This window comes from Eriocheir sinensis, chromosome 54 (assembly GCF_024679095.1).
Source record: "Eriocheir sinensis breed Jianghai 21 chromosome 54, ASM2467909v1, whole genome shotgun sequence".
In the NCBI taxonomy this organism is placed as follows: Eukaryota; Metazoa; Arthropoda; class Malacostraca; order Decapoda; family Varunidae; genus Eriocheir; species Eriocheir sinensis.
In genome coordinates, this window is record NC_066562.1 from 4,270,684 (window position 1) to 4,290,964 (window position 20,281).

Here is a 20,281-nt window from a genome sequence, read left to right on the forward strand (position 1 = left end):
TCTCTTCCCATTTTCTTTATTTTCCATTTTCTTTCCTGTTTTTTTTTTTTTTTTTTCTTTTTTTTTTCTTTGTTTTCTCTTCCCATTTTTTTTTTTTTTTTTATTATTATTATTATTTCGTATTTATTCCATTTTCTATATTTTTTTCTTGTCCTTTTCTTTTGTTTCTTCTGCTTTATTAATTTTTCTTTATTCTGTTTTCTTATTGTTTTCCTCTTTATTGTCATTTGTCTTATTCCTCCTCCTCCTCTTCCTCCTCCACCTTTTCTTATTCTCCTTTTCTTTTTCTTCATCTTTTCCTCCTTTCTCATCCCTTCCTACCTCCTTCCTTCTTCTCTTCCTCCTCCATTTTCCTTTCCCATCCCTTTCTCCTTTATTCCTATCTTCATCCTTTCCCTTCTCTTCCTCTTTTTCCTTATCTTCCTCCTTTTTCACTTTTCCTTTCTCATCCCTTTCTTCTTTCTCTCTTCCTTCATTCTTTCCCTTCTCTCTTCTTTTCCATTTTTCCTTTTCATCCCTTTCTCCTTTCTACCTTCCTTTCCCTTCTCTTCCTCCTCTTCCAGTTCCCTTTTTCATCCCTTTCTCCTTTCTTTCTAAAACCTTCCTCCTCTTCAATTTTCCTTTCTCCTTTCCTTTCACCTTCATTCTATTCCTTCTCTTTCTCCTCTTCCAATTTTCCTTTCTCATCCCTTTCGTCCTTCCCTTCTCTTCCTCCTTAACCACTTTCTCTGTTTTTGCATTGCCATTTCTCGTATATTCCACCATTAACATATCACTATTTACCAACCATTCTTTTATCTATTCCTCCCCAACACACACACACACACACACACAAACACAGGCTCCAGCAGGAAAGAGACCAGCTCCAAACCACATGCGCGGACCTTCGAAACCAGCTCACGGACACACTGCAGCAACACACACGCTACGACACACGCACGCAGGAGCTCGGCAACCTCAACGAAGAACTCAGCTCACGGAACGACCGCATCACGTCACAAAACGACATCCTCATCCACACGAACGAGGAATTGCAGCGCCGTGTGGAGGAGCTGGAAAGCCGCGTGGAGGAACTTACCTGCCAGAATGACATGCTATCGTTCCGCGTGGATTCCGGCGCACCTAACACCCCCACGTCCCCCTCCGCAACGCCTCCACACCCAAGACAAGTGGAGACGCATGGGGTACCTCACGGTCACACGGAAGCGAGCGCACGTATCGCCCTGGCTGAGCTCCAAGGGTGTTACGATGCCTTGAAGGAGGATTGGAAGAGCCTGGAGAGGGAGAATAGGGAGTTTAAGGAAGATCTTGAGGTGTTTTCAAGGGAGAATAGCGACCTGAAAAGGGACTGGGAGGCGATCTTGGTGGAGAATGAGGAGCTGAAGAGAGAGGCGGAGAAGAGTGCGAGGGACAAGATGGAGGAAGAGGAAGAGGAAGAAGGTGGACTAATGAAAGAGAATGAGGAACTGAGGACAAAATTGGAGAAGTTGAAGAAGGAGATAATTGAAATGAAGAAGCGAATGGAGGAATGGGAGAAGGAGAACGGAAAGCTGAGGAAGGAAATTGAGAAACAGGCGAACAAAGATAAGGAAGAAGAGAAGGAAGAGATGAAGGAGGAGGAAGAGAGGAATGAGAAAGAGGAACTAAGAGAGAATGAAGAAACAAAACTGGAAAAGGAGAACGCAGAAATGGAGAAGAATGAAGAAACAAAACTGGAAAAGGAGAATGCAGAAATGGAGAAGAAAAATAGAGGACTTGAAACGGAAGAAGAAGAAGAAGAGGAACAAGGAGAGAATGAACAAACAAAACTGGAAGAGGAGAACACAGAAATGGAGAAGAAAAAAGGAGAACTGGAAGTGGAGAACGAGGAAATGAGGAACCAGATAAAGCAATTAGTGGAGGAACTTGAAGAATTAAGAACAAGAACGGAAGGGGTGGAGAGGATGAAGGAGGAAATGAGGGAGGAAAAGGGACAGCTGGAGGAAAGATATCAGGCCTTGGAGGAACAACTGGAGGCGGTTCACAAAAATACGGACTCCCTGAAGCGGAAAACGGAGGAAGCGGAAAAATTAATCGCGGAAATGCGACAGAAAACCCAGGACTTGACGAAGGCGAATCTTGAGCTTGATGTCAAACTCCAGACCAAGGAAGGAGAGATGGAGGAGCTGGGGAAGGTGATGGAGGGAATGGAGGAAGACAATGAGGGGTGGAGGAGGAGAGCGGAGGAGGTGGAGAGAGAGAACGAGACGCTGAGAGAAGAGAAAAGGAAGGTGGAGGAGGAGAAAGAGGAGATAAGGAGGGAGATAGAGAGATTGCAGGAGAAGGAGAAGGAGGAGGAGGAGGAAGAGAGGGAGAAAGAGAGACTGACCCAAGAAAGAGAGGAAACAGAGAAGGAGAAGGAAAGGTTGACCCAAGAGAAAGAGGAAATGGAGAGAGAAAAGGAGGGAATAATGCAAGAAAAGGAAGAATTAGAGAAAGAAAGAGAGGAAGCAGAGACAGAGAAGGAGATAATTGAAAAGAAGAAGGAAGAGATGGAAATAGAAGAGAAAGAAGTGGAGATAGAGAAAGAGAGACTATCACAAGAAAGAGAGAAGATAGAGAGAGAAAAGGAGGAAGCAGAGAAGGAGAAGGAGAGAATGGAGAAGGAAGTAGAGGAGCTGAAGGAGAAAGTGGAGGAGGTGGAGAGATTTTCCTCTTCCGCTAAAGAGAATTTGGAGGAACAAATGGAGAGACTCAGCCAGGAGGTGGAGGAAAGGAAGGAGGAGACGGAGGAAAGGAAGAAAGAAGCAGAGAGTAAGGAGAGAGAGAATGAGGAGTTGAAGAAATTGATAAAGGAGGAGAAGGAGAAAGTGGAAGAACTGAAGGAAGAATTAAAAGTGAAGGAAGAGGAGAAGGAGGAAGAGAGGAAGAGGAAGGAGGAGAAGATAGAAGAGGTGGAGAAACTTATGAAGGAATTTGAGAGTAAGGAAGAGGAAATAAAGAGGAAGGAGGAAGAAATAGAAGAAACAAAGGGAGAACTTAGAAGGAAAGAGGAAGAGGTAAAGGAAATGAAGGAAGAGTTGAAGAAGAAGGAAGAGGAGGTGAAGGAGATGAAGGAAGAGCTGGAGAGGAAGGAGGAAGAAATGAAGGAAGAGCTGGAGAAGAAGGAAGAGGAGGGAAAGAAGATGAAGGAAGAGCTGGAGAAGAAGGAAGAGGAGGCGAAGGAGATGAAGGAAGAGCATGAGAAGAAGGAGGAAGAGATGAAGGAGAAAGTGAAGGAACAGGAGGAAGAAATCGGAAGGCTGCGGAACGATTTAGCGGACAAGGCAAATGAGGTGAGTGTGTTTGTGTGTGTGTGTGTGTGAGAGAGAGAGAGAGAGGTAGTGTTTTAGTATATCAAATTAGAAGAAAGAGAAGGTATGTATGATTGAGGAAGAGAGAAGAGGGATGTAAGGAAAGAGGAAGAGGAGAGAGAGAGAGTTAGAGAAGAAAATTGAAAAAAATGTTGAGTGAGTAGACTTATTATTATTATTATTATTATTATTATTATTATTATTATTATTGAGCTTTTTTTTATCAGATTTTTTTTCTTTTTTTGTATCTTGTATCTTTTATTTATTTATTTATTTATTATTTTTTTTTATGTATATTTTTTCATTGGGCATTTTTGTATCAGTGTTTTCTTTTCGTATTGTTGGTAATTTTTGGTAACAATGTTCTTTTCTTTTTGTATCAGCAAGATTATATTTTTTGGGGGGGATAGTGACCTTTAATGTATAGTTGTTTTTTATCTTTTTTATCATTGTTTTTTTTTTGTATATTTTTTTGTATGAGTTCAATTGTTTTTTGTGCTTTGCAACTATTAATAAGCAAAGTCTTTTTTTCTGGGCATTTTTGTATTGTCTTCCTTTTTGCCTTTGCGCTCCCTCCCTTACTGTAAAAAAAAAAAAAAAAAAAGTCCTTATCTACATCAGGGGAGGGCTTCATATTTCCCTTGTTAATGTTTGCTTGTGGTCGGGTCAAAGGGACACTTGTAATGGGGAGGGGAGAGGGGGAAGTTTGTCTAGTTAACCTGAACAGAATATTACACCCCACTTATCACCTGTAACACCACCACCACTACCACTAACACCAACACACTACCAAACACCACCACATACTGACACCTCCCATCACCACTACCCTCACCTCTCACTCCTGTTCCTATAACCTCCCCTTCACTATATCTCTCTCCCTCCATTACCTTCCAATTCCACACCTTTACTACCACCAACACAAACTACCTACCACCACTACCAAAGCTACCACCACCACACACCATTACCATCACAACTAACACTACAGCTCCGACCTTCTCAAACCACAGACTCACCCTCCTCTCACCACCATCACCACCACCAACAACAACAACTTTTTAACCCTCTCCACCACTATACACTCACAATACCACTAACACCCCCACCACCACTCCGCCACAGACGACTAATTTAATGGTGGAGAAAGCGAGCCTGGAGGTCAACAACACTAGGCTTAAGGACAAAGTGGATGCCCTCTCCTTCAGGGATAAGGTGTGTGTGTGTGTGTGTGTGTGTGTAGGTGTGTGTGTGTATGGGGGGTAGGTTGTGTAGGTATGGAGTGGTTATGTATGTGTTTGTGTGCGTAGATATTGGTGTATGTGTGTTTGTGTATAGGTGTGAAGTAGGTGTGTGTGTGTGTGTGTTGGTATTGGTGTTTGTGTATAGGTGTGTGTGTGTGTGTATGTGTGTTTAGATATGTATAGTGTGTATGTTTTTGTGTGTCAATAGAGTGTTTGTGTGTGTGTGTGTACTTGTGTGTAGGTATTGAATGGTTGTGTGTGTGTGCGTATGTAGATGTGTATATGTGTGTCAGTAAGTAGGCATGTAGGTATTTGTGTGTGCGTAATATTTGTGTAGTTTTGTGTCCTCACCCTATCTCTCTTTTATTTCTCTTTTCATTTACTCTCCCTTGCTTCCCCATCCTTCACCCTTCCTCTCATTGCTCCCTTCACCCCATCACCCTCACCCCTCACCTCTCACTCCTATCCCTATAACCTCCCCTTCACTATATTTCTCTCCCTCCATTACCTTCCAATTCCACACCTCCCATTCATCACCCCTTCCCCCTTCTCCCCACCAGGCACTCACAGGGGAGCTGAGGGGACAGGTGAAGGCTGCCCGAGCTGACCTGGACACCTTGAGGGCCAGGTGCGTGCTGACCAAGAAGGAGATGCGGAAGAAGGAGGAGGAGCTGAGAGAGTACATATCCCACACAGAGGAGATGGAGGCGGAGGTGAAGGAGATGAAGGAGAAGGTGAGTGGAGGAGGAGATGCAAGAGGAAGGAGGGAAATAAAGAGAACAAGGAGGAGGAGAAGATGAGGAAGATGTGTGGTGGAAAGAAGGGGAATAAAGAGGAAAGAGGAGATGGGGAGATACTGATAAAGAAGGAGAAGACAAAGGAGGAAAGAGAAGATGAGGGAGGTTGCTGATGTAGAAGGAGGGAAATAAGGAGGAGATAAGAAAGGTAGCTAATGAAGAAGAGGAGAAGATGAGGGAAAATTATGATGAAGAAGGAAAGGAGAGAAGAGGAGATAGGGAAAGTAAATGGGAAGAAGGAAGTTAAGGAAGAGGAGATAAAGAAGGAGGAGGAAGAGGAGAAGAGAAGGGAAATATATGGTGAAGAAGGAAAGGAGAAAAGAGGAGATAGGGAAAGTAAATGGGAAGAAGGAAGTTAAGGAAGAGAAGGAGATGAAGAAGGTAGAAGAAGGAGGAGGAGGATGAGGGAAAATTATGATGAAGAAGGAAAGGAGGAAAGAGGAGATAAAGAAACTGAGAAGGAGGATCACAAGGAGGAGGAGATGAAGATAACTGATGGAGAAGGAGGAGATTAGGTGTGACAGGTGTGAGGTATAAGTTCAGGTGTTAACGAGTCTCCATCCCAACAGGTGAGGAGTGTGGAGGAGGAGAGGGATGGCCTGCGGAAGGAAGTGGAGGAGGCGAGGAAGCAGGTGGAGGAGCGGAAGGGGGACACCAGCAAGAAAGCGGAGGTAAGGGAGGAAAACATACATACATACATACATACATACACACATACACACACACACATACATACATACATACACACACACACATACATACATACATACATATAGTCAGATTTATTTACTACATGTATTAATTTCATCCATTCCTCTCTCTCTCTTTTTTTTTTTTTTTTTTTTTTATGAATGAATGACTTGTTTATTCACTCATTTTTCATTCATTCATTTCTTTCTCATTTACTCATCTCATTTTTTCATTCATTTGTCTCTTTCATTCATCTATTTATTCATTTGGTTATTTATTCCTGTTTTGAGTTCATTTATTCATTAGGTTATTCATTCATACCTTTCTTTCATTTTTTTCATTCATTTCTTTCCTTCATTTACTCATCTCATTTTTTCATTCATTCATTTCTTTCTCATTTATTCATCTCATTTTTTCATTCATTCATCTTTCATTTCCTCATCATTCATTTTTTCTTTCATATATTCATCTCATTTTCATGCATTCATTTATTTCATTATTCAGGGAAGAGAACAAATCATTTATACATCCTTTCATTCACTCACCCATTCATCCACTCATGCAGTCATCCATTTACTCACTTATTCCCTCCTCCTTCCCTCCCCCAGCTGACCCGCACCGTCCATGACCTTCAGGAGGAAAACGATATCCTGAACGCCAAGCTTGCCCTTCTGAAAACCAAGACACGGCAGCTCAGGGCCAGCGCCAGGGAGGGGGGAGCAGGAGGAGGGGAGAAGAGAGGCAGGGAGGAGGGGGAGGAAGGGAGCGGAGAAAGGGAGGTGAAGAGAGAGGGAGAAGAACGAGAAACAACACAGAAGAAAGGGAGAATAGAGAAGGAGGAGACACTCGATAAAGATGGCAAAGAGGAAGAGAAAACAGTCATCCCGGAAACACAAACACAGGTCACACAGGTCATTCCACCCACCTGCGAGCTTGGCCTCCGACGTGCCTTGACCCGACACACGTCTTCCCTGGGGGTCAAACCAAGCCCCAGAGTGACCCGAAACATGACACGGAGATCACATGAGCCAGGAGTGAAGGAGGAGGGCAGGAGGTCAGTGGGAGTGGGTTGGGGGAGGAGAGGGAGGAGGTCAGTTTCGAGAGGGGAGGAAGGAAAGGAGGGAATGGAGAAGGGAGTAGAAGGAGAAGGAAGGAACGAAGGAGAAGTGGAAAGTAGGAAGATGTCAGGATTAAAGGAAGGAAAGAAAGGAGGAGAAGGAGAAGGAAGGAGTGAAGGAGTGGAAAGCAGGAAGATGTCAGAACTAAAGGAAGGAAAGAAAGGAGGAGAAGAAGAAGGAAAGAGCGGAGAAACAGGATTGAAGGAAGAAGAAAAGGAAAGAAGGAGTGAAGAAATAGGAGTGGAGGAAAGCAGAAAACCCATAGCAGGAGTCAGTGGTGTCAGCAGGAGCAAGAGGCTGCTGCGAGGTGCCACACAGCCCAGCAGGAGGGTGCGGCACTGTGGACTGGCACCCCTGGCGGAAGAGGGGCTGCCATCTCAAGTCAGCCAGGGCCTCAACAGCCTTCCCCAGGGGTCGCAAAGCCCTGGGGTGATGAGGAGAACCACAGCGGCAAGGATGGGACAGGTGGGTAGTGGTGATTGTATGTGTGTTGGTGTGGGTGTTGCTGTTCGTTGTGTTGTTTTGTGGTATAATTTTGTGTTCTTTATGAAACCTCCATTCTTGAAACCTGTCTCTCCCTCTTCGTCCCTCTTATTCCCCCTTCTCATTCCCCTCTCATCACCCCTCTTGCCATCCCGATCACTTCCCCTCTCCTCCTCTTTTCCTTCTCACTCCCCCTCTCATTCCTACTCACCCTTTCATCCACTTTCTCACCCTTCATCCTTTGTCAAATTCCTCCCTTTCTTTAAACAATTTCCCTCTCATTAACTCCTTCCTCTCAGCACCCTCTCCCCACCCCTCTTATCCTCATCCTCCCCTTCACTCCCCCTCTCATCCTCCTTGTCACTAACCCTCCTCTTACCATCCCTCTCACTCCCTCTTTTACCATTCTCTCTCCACCCCTTCCAACACCCTTTTCACCCCCTCTCACCACCCCTACTCACCCCATACAGGCTCCCGGACCACTTCGATATCTTGACGTCAACAGTCCAAGGAAGACTAAGGAGGAGGCGGAGAAAAAACCAACCCGATGTCTCCGCTCCTCCTCCTCTTCCACCTCCTCCTCCTCGTCCTCGTCACCCTCCACCACCTCCTTTGCCGCTGCTGCTGCCGCCAGACTGAGGAAGAGGGCCCAGAATCGTCGCCCTCATTATCAGCCTGAACCACAGCAAGACCAGGAATGCAAGACGCAGTGATTGTATTTTTTCCGTTTATATTTTATTTATTTATTATTATTTTTTTGGTTTGTGTGTGAGAGAGTATGTGCGTTGAGTCTGGGTTGGTGTGTTTGTGAATGTATGGTTCTGTGTGTGTGTGTGTGAGTGAATGAATGTTTGTGTGTGTATTTGTGTGTGTTTTTCCTCCAGTTTTAATTTTCTCGATTTTTTTTCTGTTTATTAATTTTTTGGGTGATTTGCTCTTTTTTTCATTTTTCCTTCTTTCTCTTTTGTTCTTAATTTTCTTTTCATCACTTATTTTCTCTTTATTCTGACTCGATTTTTTTTTTTTTTTTTTTTAATTCTCTTTCTCTTCTCTTTTCTTTCTCTCTAATTATCCTTTCATCTAATATTTTTTCTCTCATCTCTTGTTCATAATATCTTCCCTTCATTACTTTCTCCTTTATTTTCTCATTCTTTTTCTCTATTTTGCTCTTCCTTGTTTCTTCTTCCTCTTCCTATTTTCTTCCTATTTTCCATGCTTCCTTTTCATTGATCTCATTTCATTCCTCTTTTAATTATTTATTTCATTTAAATATTTATTCAGTATTATTTTCCCTTTCAAAGACAAAAAAAATAAAAAAATATTGTGACCAAGTACCTGTTAGTTATTGTTCCACCATTATTATTATTATTATTATTATTATTATTATTATTATTATTATTTGATTTATTGCTTTCCTTTACTAACTTCATATTGAGTGTTCAGTAAGATAAGAAATTACTTTAGTACTCCTTTTTAAGTCTAGTTTGTATATATTTTCCTTTTTTTTTTTCTATTTTCAAACTACCCCCAAATTTTAAAGGTGTACATTTATATTTTTAAGCTGATTTGGTCTTACTTTCCTGTTCTTTTAATTTCTGAGCCTCATTTATCACAACCTCATTTAGAAGTCTTATCATTAACCTTCTTTTCATTTCTTTTTATTTCTTTTTTAATATTTTTTCTTTATTTCTTTATTTCTTTTCTAATTTATTTTTATTTTTATTTTTTTATTTTTCTTTATTTCTTTTCTAATTTCTTTTTATTTCTTTCTTTTCTAATTTCTTTTTATTTATTTCTTTTTCTTATTTTCTTTTTTCTTTAGTTCTGAACATTTATTATTTCTATACTTGCTTTTATTAATACTTTCTTTCTCTTTAATTACAAACCTTATCTATCTATCATTCAATCACTCATACACTTCTTTTTGTCTCTTCCATTTTTTCTATTTCTCAGCTTTTAATAACCTAATCTCTTTTCTCTACTATGCTCCTACAAACACTTCTTTTATATAATTTCTCTTTTTAATATAACTTTCCTCATTAGATATTTTTACCCATTGTTAGTGATTTGATTCACTTCTCTCATTTATTATACATTAATTCTTTACTTTTTTCTAATATAAGTTTTCTCATTCAATGTATTTTCCCCATTGTAACATATAATTCTTTTCTCCCATTTCTTTATATTTTCCTCTATTTTTTGTAACATAAGCTCCTCCTCCTTCAATATTTTTTTCCCAATTTCAACTTATATAATTCTTTTCTCTCATTTTCTTATACTATTTTCCTACATTTTTTCGATTTTCCTACTTTTTTCTTTCAAATATAAGTTTTTCCTCCCCCAATTTAACTGATAATCACTTTCCTTCATTATTTTCCTATTGTTACCGTTTGCAAGCTTTCATATGATCTTGATTAATTTAGCATTGTAATATATATTTAGACTAGCATAAGATTATTCCCCAAAAATTACTGTTAGAATTATAATGATTGGAAGGGTTTTTTTCTGCTTATAGTTTATTGTATTCGGAGGCTCAATGTATGATTGTATTATTTTCATTGTTCTGAGTTTAGCGTTGGAATATGTTTTAAGTCTATTGCAATATAATAATAGTTAGAATTTTTGTATAATAATTTTTCAGTCTTTATTTTCATATCTTCATCTCTTATTTTCTTTGATCATCTCTTTATTCTTCATTTTCATCCCTTTACCATCTTAATTCATCTCTTTCTTTTCAGTTTCAAGTTTAATATTTTCTGCTTTTGACATGTGGAAACTCATTAGATTTTTTCCATATATGTTTTTTATAGTTTGTCTTATTTTCCCTTCTAGTTTCCTAAATATCACCTCTTTATTCTTCATTTTCATCCCTTTATCATCTTTATTCATCTCTTTCTTTTCAGTTTCAAGTTTAATATTTTCCATATATGTTTTTTTATAGTTTGTCTTATTTTCTCTTTTTGTTTTTGTCATTGCCAGGACTTGAGTTTTTTAGGTTCTTCATGAATATCACTGCCAGGACTTGACTGTTTTTGGGTTCTTCATAAATATCACTGCCAGGACTTGACTTTTTTGGTTCTTCATAAATATCACTGCCAGGACTTGACTGTTTTTGGGTTCTTCATAAATATCACTGCCAGGACTTGACTGTTTTGGGTTCTTCATAAATATCACTGCCAGGACTTGACTGTTTTTGGGTTCTTCATAAATATCACTGCCAGGACTTGACTGTTTTGGGTTCTTCATAAATATCACTGCCAGAACTTGACTGTTTTGTGTTCTTGATAAATATCACTGCCAGGACTTGACTGTTTTGGGTTCTTCATAAATATCACTGCCAGGACTTGACTGTTTTGGGTTCTTCATAAATATCACTGCCAGGACTTGACTGTTTTTGGGTTCTTCATAAATATCACTGCCAGGACTTGACTGTTTTTGGGTTCTTCATAAATATCACTGCCAGGACTTGACTGTTTTGGGTTCTTCATAAATATCACTGCCAGGACTTGACTGTTTTTGGGTTCTTCATAAATATCACTGCCAGGACTTGACTGTTTTTAGGTTCTTCATAAATATCACTGCCAGGACTTGACGTTTTTAGGTTCTTCATAAATATCACTGCCAGGACTTGACGTTTTTAGGTTCTTCATAAATATCACTGCCAGAACTTGATGTTTTTAGGTTCTTCATAAATATCACTGCCAGGACTTGACTGTTTTGGGTTCTTCATAAATATCACTGCCAGGACTTGACTGTTTTGGGTTCTTCGTAAATATCACTGCCAGGACTTGACTGTTTTGGGTTCTTCATAAATATCACTGCCAGGACTTGACTGTTTTGGGTTCTTCATAAATATCACTGCCAGAACTTGACTGTTTTGGGTTCTTCATAAATATCACTGCCAGGACCTGACTGTTTTGGGTTCTTCATAAATATCACTGCCAGGACTTGACTGTTTTTGGGTTCTTCATAAATATCACTGCCAGAACTTGACTTTTGGGTTCTTCATAAATATCACTGCCAGGACTTGAGTTTTTTAGGTTCTTCATAAATATCACTGCCAGAACTTGACTGTTTTGTGTTCTTGATAAATATCACTGCCAGAACTTGACTGTTTTGTGTTCTTGATAAATATCACTGCCAGGACTTGACTGTTTTTGGGTTCTTCATAAATATCACTGCCAGGACTTGACTGTTTTAGGTTCTTCATAAATATCACTGCCAGAACTTGACTGTTTTAGGTTCTTCATAAATATCACTGCCAGGACTTGACTGTTTTAAGTTCCTCATAAATATCACTGCCAGGACTTGACTGTTTTGGGTTCTTCGTAAATATCACTGCCAGGACTTGAGTTTTTTGGGTTCTTCATAAATATCACTGCCAGGACTTGACGTTTTTAGGTTCTTCATAAATATCACTGCCAGGACTTGACTGTTTTTAGGTTCTTCATAAATATCACTGCCAGGACTTGACTGTTTTTGGTTCTTCATAAATATCACTGCCAGGACTTGACTGTTTTTAGGTTCTTCATAAATATCACTGCCAGGACTTGACTGTTTTTAGGTTCTTCATAAATATCACTGCCAGGACTTGACGTTTTTAGGTTCTTCATAAATATCACTGCCAGGACTTGACGTTTTTAGGTTCTTCATAAATATCACTGCCAGGACTTGATGTTTTTAGGTTCTTCATAAATATCACTGCCAGGACTTGACGTTTTTAGGTTCTTCATAAATATCACTGCCAGGACTTGACTGTTTTGGGTTCTTCATAAATATCACTGCCAGAACTTGACGTTTTTAGGTTCTTCATAAATATCACTGCCAGGACTTGACTGTTTTGGGTTCTTCATAAACATCACTGCCAGAACTTGACTTTTGGGTTCTTCATAAATATCACTGCCAGGACTTGACGTTTTTAGGTTCTTCATAAATATCACTGCCAGGACTTGACGTTTTTAGGTTCTTCATAAATATCACTGCCAGGACTTGACTGTTTTGGGTTCTTCGTAAATATCACTGCCAGGACTTGAGTTTTTTGGGTTCTTCATAAATATCACTGCCAGGACTTGCCGTTTTTAGGTTCTTCATAAATATCACTGCCAGGACTTGACTGTTTTTAGGTTCTTCATAAATATCACTGCCAGGACTTGACTGTTTTTAGGTTCTTCATAAATATCACTGCCAGGACTTGACTGTTTTTAGGTTCTTCATAAATATCACTGCCAGGACTTGACTGTTTTTAGGTTCTTCATAAATATCACTGCCAGGACTTGACTGTTTTTAGGTTCTTCATAAATATCACTGCCAGGACTTGACTGTTTTTAGGTTCTTCATAAATATCACTGCCAGGACTTGACATTTTTAGGTTCTTCATAAATATCACTGCCAGGACTTGAGTTTTTTGGGTTCTTCATAAATATCACTGCCAGTAATGACTTGACTGTTTTAGGTTCTTCATAAATATCACTGCCAGGACTTGACTGTTTTGGGTTCTTCATAAATATCACTGCCAGGACTTGACTGTTTTGGGTTCTTCATAAATATCACTGCTAGGACTTGACTGTTTTAGGTTCTTCATAAATATCACTGCCAGAACATGACTTTATACTTAGGTTAGAACTTGACTTTCAATTTTGGTTAGAACTTGACTTTAAATTTTGGTTAGGACTTGACTTTAAATTTAGGTTAGAACTTGACTTTAAATTTTGGTTAGAACTTGACTTTAAATTTTGGTTAGAACTTGACTTTAAATTTTGGTTAGAACTTGACTTCAAATTAAGTTCCTAAAATGCGAGTTAATTTTAGGAGTAGTTAAAGAGAATTGTCATTTTATTTTCCTTCATTTTGGGATAATTTAGAAGCTACAAACTACTCATTAAGGAATCATTAGTTTTATTAGAATTATTTCCTTTGATCTTTAAGTTCACAAGGAAAAGGAATGTTAAGGAATTAGTTAACAAGGTGAAATTCCTACCTGTGTTGATTGCTTTAGTTTAGTGTTAGTTAATTACAGGTGAATAAGGTAGAGGTAAGGTAGATTATTATTATTATTATTATTATTATTATTATTATTATTATTATTATTATTATTATTATTTGCTGCAGGATAGAATGTTTTTGATTGTGATTTATACATATTTTGCTTTTCCTGTCTTCCTCTATGTTTGTGTGTGTGTGTGTGTGTGTGTCATCCTGGTTGTCCCTTGTCTGTCTGTCTATCCTTCCTTCTCCATTAAAATATCATTGTTTGTCTGTTTTTTTGGTCATTCTATCTCTTTGTGCCTTCATCATCTTTTTATCTGTCTTTGTGTATCCCCCCCCTTCTCTCTCTCTCTCTCTCTCTCTCTCTCTCTCTCTCTCTCTCTCTCTCTCTCTGTCAGATGTGTATATTTTTTCCATATCACTATATTGTAATGAATCACAGTACTTTGTAAGACTAGAATTAAAAGAAAGCCATCAACTTGTTACTTTCATTTTACCCTTATCGCCCCCATGAAACACCTCTTGAACCCTGGAATACCAACGATGATTGTCTTTCACCCTTCATATGATCTACCCTGAGTTACTTTACAATACATACTTGGCTGCCAACCATGTACCTCATATAGGAAATTGATGAAAAAAAAACTACATTTATTATTATATTTTTTTCATAAAGACTACAATCCTTATGCTAGACAATGGATATGAAATGAAATAGACAAACCCTCAAAAATATATCGAAATAAATTGATTGATTAAAAACTGAAAAAAGTATGTAAAGTGAACGATTTTTATTTATCTTTTATTTTTCAGTAACCAATATAAACTAAGCTATACTTGATACAGTCTCGATAACCAATATAAACTAAGCTATACTTGATACAGTCTTGGTCACAGGGTCCCCAGGCAGCCCAGTGTGGAGTCCTGCCTGCAGTGTCCCCCGTGGTGGCCCAGTGGCTCATGACTCACGGGGCGGCGCGTAATAATTAGTCAACTGTCAAGGAGCGGCTTGGGTTCGAATCCCTCGCCCAGACCCAGACCAAGCGCTTTGTTGTTTACACGTGAGCGTTACGAGGAAGAAGAGGACGACACCATTGGAAATTTTTTATTTGAAAATGAACACACCGAAAACTCCCGACCGACTACTACTGTGAGCGTTTGGTGCTGGCCGCGGGACTTTCTGCTGCATTCCGGTAATATTTTATCTTAATTCCAATTGTCTGTGTATTGGGGGGCATCCTGGCGTCCTCGAGCCCTTAGTCTCTGTCAAGAAATAGCGGCAGGGGGCTGGGAAATGTGAAAACTGTGCCTGTGTGTGTGTGTGTGTGGCGGGGCGGTTGGGGCTGGGCTGGGCTGGGCGGGCTGGTGTGAGTCAGGCCTTGGCTCAGTGCCAGGCCCGGGATTCGAACCACCACCCGTAGATTTGTAGTTAGTCACGCCAACCACTGCACCAGGGACAAGCGTGCCTCTCTGTCCCGTGTATTGCCAAACACAAGTTGCTGTCCGGCCTTTGTGTGAAGGCTGGCCCCAGGCAGGCACTGTGACAAGCAGCCTCAGAATTGAAATTTTGGGTTTGGATTAACAAGTCCATCCTTGTCACTGGACCTTATGGGACAATTTACGGTTTCACCCGACCAACAATTTTCTTGCGTGGTTCATGTTTTTCTGGTGATGGATGTAGTGAACTGCACGATTTTATGGCACGAAATTTGTGACAGTTAGTCTTTATGAATATCCTTAACCTATATAACAAATGTAGTTCACAAGTATCTATTGCCATTATTGCATTACTGGTGTGCACAAGGAAGTCTAGGCAATTTTACACATAATAAGTGAGTGCAGGTATATAGGTTTTACTTTAGTAAAAGAAAATATTGATATTCTAATTTTACATTTGCTTACAAATTGTATACAAGAACCTTTCAACCACTCAGCAAATGACCAGTGTTGTGTAGTTCTCCAGACTGAAATTGAGAGAATTCATAACATAACCGATCATAGCCATTAATTAGTGTTTGTTCCCAAAGATAAATTGTGTGATAAATGTTCAGTGAGTTGGAAATAATCGTTGAATATTTAATTGTGATACTATAACAAAAATATCTGACATGAAAACTGAACCAATGGATATTTGTGATATTATTTGTGAAAGAAATTAAGACACTCACTCACTCACTACGATGTTTGAGAATAAGTGCATTGAGAATCATTATTGAGGCTAACATTTTAATTGTTGACGGCCCTCGTAGAGCACTGCACCAGCAGTGGAGCAGGGCCTGAAACCTCATCAACGGTAACAACAACAGTAACAGTATCAAGACACCTCCACACCAAACTGATCTCTCTTATGGAACAATGATTAGCAGGCTTTTTATTTATTTATTTATTTATTATTATTTTTTTTTTACCCTTGAGCTGCTTACTTTACGGTAAAAAAAATAAAATAATAATATATATATATATATATATATATATATATATATATATATATATATATATATATAAACAGTCCACTTTGTGCTGAGAGGGAGTGCCAGGACAGAAATTCAAGACTTGTGCTGTGACCTCTGTGGGGATTGGGGAAACTCCAGAGAGGGGGCCAGGCCTTGAGATACAGGTCCATATTTTAAACGCATTGGGCTCTCATTACGACTATTTCCCAAGGCCACAGAGAAGATTAACCGGGTTTTCACGGGTGATTTTTCCGTTCAAAATACAGAAGTCATGTAAAACTATCCTTAGCATTACACATTCGTCCATGAAAACCCCAGGAACTCCTACGAGAGGCTTTTCAAACAGGCAAACTGATCACCAATACGTTTAATAATATAGGCTATAGATAGATAAATAGAAGGGAAGATGGCACAGTAACACATCAAGAATCACAAAGGAACACAAAGGAAGAACAAACAACAGCAGACCTGCTGGTCCTTACGAGGTTGTTTGTGACAAGCTACACTAACTATCTAATCAAAGGTGGAAGATGAAGGACAGCAAAGGCGAAGGCTCCTCCCCACCCCCCCATCCCTCCAGCCAAAGCTGGCAGGAAAGGAAAAAGAACCATGCAGCATGGAAAAACTGCATGGAATTTATGTAGGAAAGAGGAAAGAACTACCATTACTGCTACCACTAACCGGGCGATAAAAGCGGACAAGGACACCAGTATTCGAAAGAACTTAACGTTATTACGACAATGAGTAATATCCAAGTTGCTGGTTGGATTCAAAACACTTGTCTAATCTATTCTTGAAGGCCGTAACTGTTGTACTATCAACGTTATTTAGTTATCAATGTTATTTAGTGTCCTAACTCTCATTCTTTCCACCGACAGAGGCTGCAACCAAGACCACACATCCACCACAACCCACCAAACCACCACACCATCCACCACTATCATGGCCTTCCACACCACCACCAACACCTTCACCACAGACAACAACAACAAGGGCCCACCACCACCAACAGTCTCCCTGGGCACTGATGAAGCTATCCACTACTGGCTCTTCCCTCACCACCCTGATGGCTCCCGGGTCACGCAGAGGAGCCAGCTGGAGGCACTCGTGGACAAGCTGATGGCTAACGTTGCTCAGTACACACACTCCTACATCTGGCACCACCATGCGTTTGCCCTGAGGGTGTGCGGGTGTGACGAGGAGGAAGAGGAGGAGGAGGAGAAGAACCAGAGGAAGAGGAGGCAGCTTCATGAGGAGGAGGAAGAAGGGCAAGGTGTGTGTGTGTTCTCTGTTTTTGCATTTCTTTTTTTTTTTTCCAGCATCTTTTTTTTGTGTGTGTGTTTGTATGTGTGTGTTTGTTGATGCCTTGTGTGGTGTGTTTGTTAGTTTGTTGGTGTTTGTGTTCTGTGATTTTTGTCTTTTTCTCGTTTATTTCATTTTTTTCCACCTGGTTTTACTTCTTGCTCTTCTTGTTATTCATCTTCTTTTTCTTTTTTCTTTATTTTCTTCTTCTTTGCCTTTTTTTCCTTCATCTATACCTTCTCCTCTTTCTCCGCATTTAATTTTCTTTCTCATTTTCTTCTTAGTCATTTTTTTTTCTTCTTCCTTTCTCCTTTGCCTTCTTTCCCTTCATCTTTACCTTCTCCCTCTTTTTCTTTTTCATCTCCTCTTTCTCCGCATTTAATTTTCTTTCTCATTTTCTTCTTATTCATCTTCTTTCACTTCTTTTTTTTCTTCTTCCTTTCTTCTTTGCCTTCTTTTCCTTCATCTTTACTTTCTCCTTCGACTTTTTCTTCTTCATCTCCTCCTCCTCCTCCTCCTCTTCATTTAACATCTCTATATGAACAAAAATATATATAATTGGTGTGTCCTCTCTCCCTCAATCTCTTACACTCCCATAATGGTGATGATTTTTCTTCCTCAGTTGATTATTCTTATATTTCTCCATCCTTCCCTCACTCACCTGCTCCCTTGTACCCTCCACAGGTGCGTTGGGGCCTCATCTGGCGGGCAGCACCTGTGTGGGCGACTACCTGGAGGACGAGTGGTTCATTACCTACCTGCTGCTCACCCTGACGAAGGACTTCCCTGGCCTGGTGTGCCGGTGAGTGTTACCTGTGTGTTCTTACCTATTGTGGGTCCTGAAGGCAGTGGATCAAAGGTTGAGATTCATGAGTTGTGACATAAAAATTTAGCTTAACCCATTAGCAGTGATGGGCCAGTTTTGTGGCTTTACCGTGTAGCAGCGATGGGCAAAATTTGTGGCTTTACCGTGTAGCAGCGACGGGCAAAATTTGTGGCTTTACCGTGTACTAGCGACAGGCCAAATTTGTGGCTTTACCGTGTACTAGCGACAGGCCAAATTTGTGGCTTTACCGTGTAGCAGCGACGGGCCAAATTTGTGGCTTTACCGTGTAGCAGCGACGGGCCAAATTTGTGGCTTTACCGTGTAGCAACTATGGGCCAAATTTGTGGCTTTACTGTGTAGCAGCGACGGGCCAAATTTGTGGCTTTACCGTGTAGCAGCGACAGGCCAAATTTGTGACTTTACTGTGTAGCAGCGACGGGCCAAATTTGTGGCTTTACTGTGTAGCAGCGACAGGCCAAATTTGTGGCTTTACCGTGTAGCAGCGACGGGCCAAATTTGTGGCTTTACCGTGTAGCAGTGACAGGCCAAATTTGTGGCTTTACCGTGTAGCAGCGACAGGCCAAATTTGTGGCTTTACTGTGTAGCAGCGACAGGCCAAATTTGTGGCTTTACCGTGTAGCAGCGACAGGCCAAATTTGTGGCTTTGCTGTGTAGCAGCGATGGGCCAAATTTGTGGCTTTACTGTGTAGCAGTGACAGGCCAGATTTGTGGCTTTACCATGTAGCAGTGACAGGCCAAATTTGTGGCTTTGCTGTGTAGCAGCGACAGGCCAAATTTGTGGCTTTACTGTGTAGCAGTGACAGGCCAAATTTGTGGCTTTACCGTGTAGCAGCGACGGGCCAAATTTGTGCCATGATATAAACCCCCCAAAATAGATGATACATAAACAGATCACAAATACGTTGATAGATATTATGAAATGGTTTGCATGAGTGATGATTTTTTCTCATTTTTCTCGCTTAGAGGGACCTTTAAGAAACATGGTCCCCGCAGCTACCGGGTTAATTAAGATGACCTAGAGGGGCAAGCAGGTCTGGGATGGCACAAGCAGGTGTTCAAGATCTATGCCCCTTCACCAGATGGCCTTGTTACAACACCACAATTCTCTTTAACCCTGTAAGTGCTGAATGCTTGCAGCAATCACATGGGACACTTGGACCATGGTGCTAAATGCTCGCTATGATCCACAGTCAGTTTCAAATCTCCTGTGGGGCTTCGTGGTGCAGTGGTTAGTACACTCGGCTCACAACCAAGAGAGCATGGGTTCGATTCCCGGGCGGAGTGGAAAAATTTGGGCGGCTTTTCCGATACCCTACGCCCTGTCCACCCAGCAGTGAATGGGTACCAGGTATTAATCGGGGGTTGTGTCTCTCTCCGGCATATGACCACAGATGTTGCGCCGACTAAACAAAACTTTCCAACTTTCAAATCTCCTGCTCGCAATACATTTTCCAGCACCATTCCACACTCCATTGCAACGTTATTCTGATTGGTCCATGTCATACGATTGTCTGTCCTTGCACACACCATCACCCACACAACCACACCCCCAGACGTGAAACAGCCGCCCTTTGTGTGTTACCAGAACAGGATGAATTGCATCTTGCCTATTTATCTGTCGTAACCTTCAAATGACAGCAAGAATTATATACTGAACTATACTAAATATAATACTATAGTACTTTTTTTTTTTATTTTATTTATTTATTTATTTATTTATTTATTATTATTTTTTTTTTGAGATACAATATATTAGGAGCAGTAAGTAGCGGGCTTTTTTTTTTCATTTTTTTTTTATTTTTATTTTTTTTTCCATTATTGTTTTCTTTTTCTTTATGCCCTTGCACTGTCTCCTCTGCTGTAAAAAAAAAAAAAAAAAAAAATGCATTCCAGCTTACTTAATGCATCAGTGCTCTCCTATAGAATGTAACAAAATCTCGTCCGGTCCACCAGTTTTCTTAGTTCCCTCTCTTGATGTTTTTAGCTCAATATGCATTATATAATCAGGCTCACCAGCTCTTTTTTTTCTT

General features: G+C 40.3%; 2 protein-coding genes and 3 long non-coding RNA genes across 13 annotated transcripts in view; 3 read left to right on the top strand and 2 right to left on the bottom strand.

The window, feature by feature from the left end:
* The window catches only part of LOC126983570 (trichohyalin-like), a 29,021-nt gene extending 20,040 nt beyond the window's left edge, over positions 1–8,981 (top strand). The window contains exons 24-29 of the mRNA XM_050836370.1: positions 842–3,314; positions 4,458–4,547; positions 5,137–5,310; positions 5,943–6,044; positions 6,672–7,646; positions 8,135–8,981. Coding sequence (XP_050692327.1) covers positions 842–3,314; positions 4,458–4,547; positions 5,137–5,310; positions 5,943–6,044; positions 6,672–7,646; positions 8,135–8,377 — 4,057 coding nt within the window. The 3' untranslated portion in view covers positions 8,378–8,981. The remainder of the gene's footprint in view (positions 1–841; positions 3,315–4,457; positions 4,548–5,136; positions 5,311–5,942; positions 6,045–6,671; positions 7,647–8,134) is intronic.
* A 423-nt stretch (positions 8,982–9,404) lies between these two features.
* Positions 9,405–10,699, bottom strand: LOC126983573 (uncharacterized). Its single transcript, XR_007735987.1, has 2 exons — positions 10,512–10,699; positions 9,405–10,346 (listed from the first exon to the last, which is right to left on the bottom strand). It is a non-coding gene; the product is annotated as an uncharacterized LOC126983573 (long non-coding RNA).
* Positions 10,700–10,727: 28 nt separating this feature from the next.
* Positions 10,728–12,991, top strand: LOC126983571 (uncharacterized). Of its 8 annotated transcripts, none has more exons than XR_007735984.1 (5): positions 10,728–10,981; positions 11,226–11,545; positions 12,229–12,508; positions 12,587–12,706; positions 12,747–12,991. It is a non-coding gene; the product is annotated as an uncharacterized LOC126983571 (long non-coding RNA). The 8 variants fall into 8 exon arrangements; XR_007735982.1 differs by having other exon boundaries at positions 10,949–11,021; XR_007735983.1 differs by lacking the exon at positions 10,728–10,981 and adding an exon at positions 11,042–11,143 and having other exon boundaries at positions 11,346–11,545.
* On the bottom strand, positions 10,996–13,099 carry LOC126983572 (uncharacterized). 2 transcript variants are annotated; one of them, XR_007735985.1, is made up of 2 exons: positions 12,984–13,099; positions 10,996–11,616 (listed from the first exon to the last, which is right to left on the bottom strand). It is a non-coding gene; the product is annotated as an uncharacterized LOC126983572 (long non-coding RNA). The 2 variants fall into 2 exon arrangements; XR_007735986.1 differs by having other exon boundaries at positions 10,996–11,496; positions 12,984–13,091.
* Positions 13,100–14,782: 1,683 nt separating this feature from the next.
* LOC126983440 (protein ecdysoneless-like) lies at positions 14,783–19,958 on the top strand. The gene is made up of 4 exons (XM_050836144.1): positions 14,783–14,842; positions 16,981–17,375; positions 18,089–18,206; positions 19,215–19,958. Exons 2-4 carry the CDS (start codon positions 17,045–17,047, stop codon positions 19,258–19,260), a joined length of 495 nt encoding a protein of 164 aa, XP_050692101.1. The 5' UTR covers positions 14,783–14,842; positions 16,981–17,044; the 3' UTR covers positions 19,261–19,958.
* The last annotated feature ends 323 nt before the right edge of the window (positions 19,959–20,281 follow it).

What these genes read in the sequence shown, in the direction of transcription:
- LOC126983440 (XM_050836144.1), top strand. Translation starts at nt 17,045, where the DNA reads ATGGCCTTCCACACCACCACCAACACCTTCACCACAGACAACAACAAC. An exon ending in GGAGGAGGAAGAAGGGCAAG is followed by an intron (nt 17,376 to 18,088) that starts GTGTGTGTGTGT and finishes TACCCTCCACAG; the next exon opens with GTGCGTTGGGGCCTCATCTG. An exon ending in TTCCCTGGCCTGGTGTGCCG is followed by an intron (nt 18,207 to 19,214) that starts GTGAGTGTTACC and finishes TTTCTCGCTTAG; the next exon opens with AGGGACCTTTAAGAAACATG.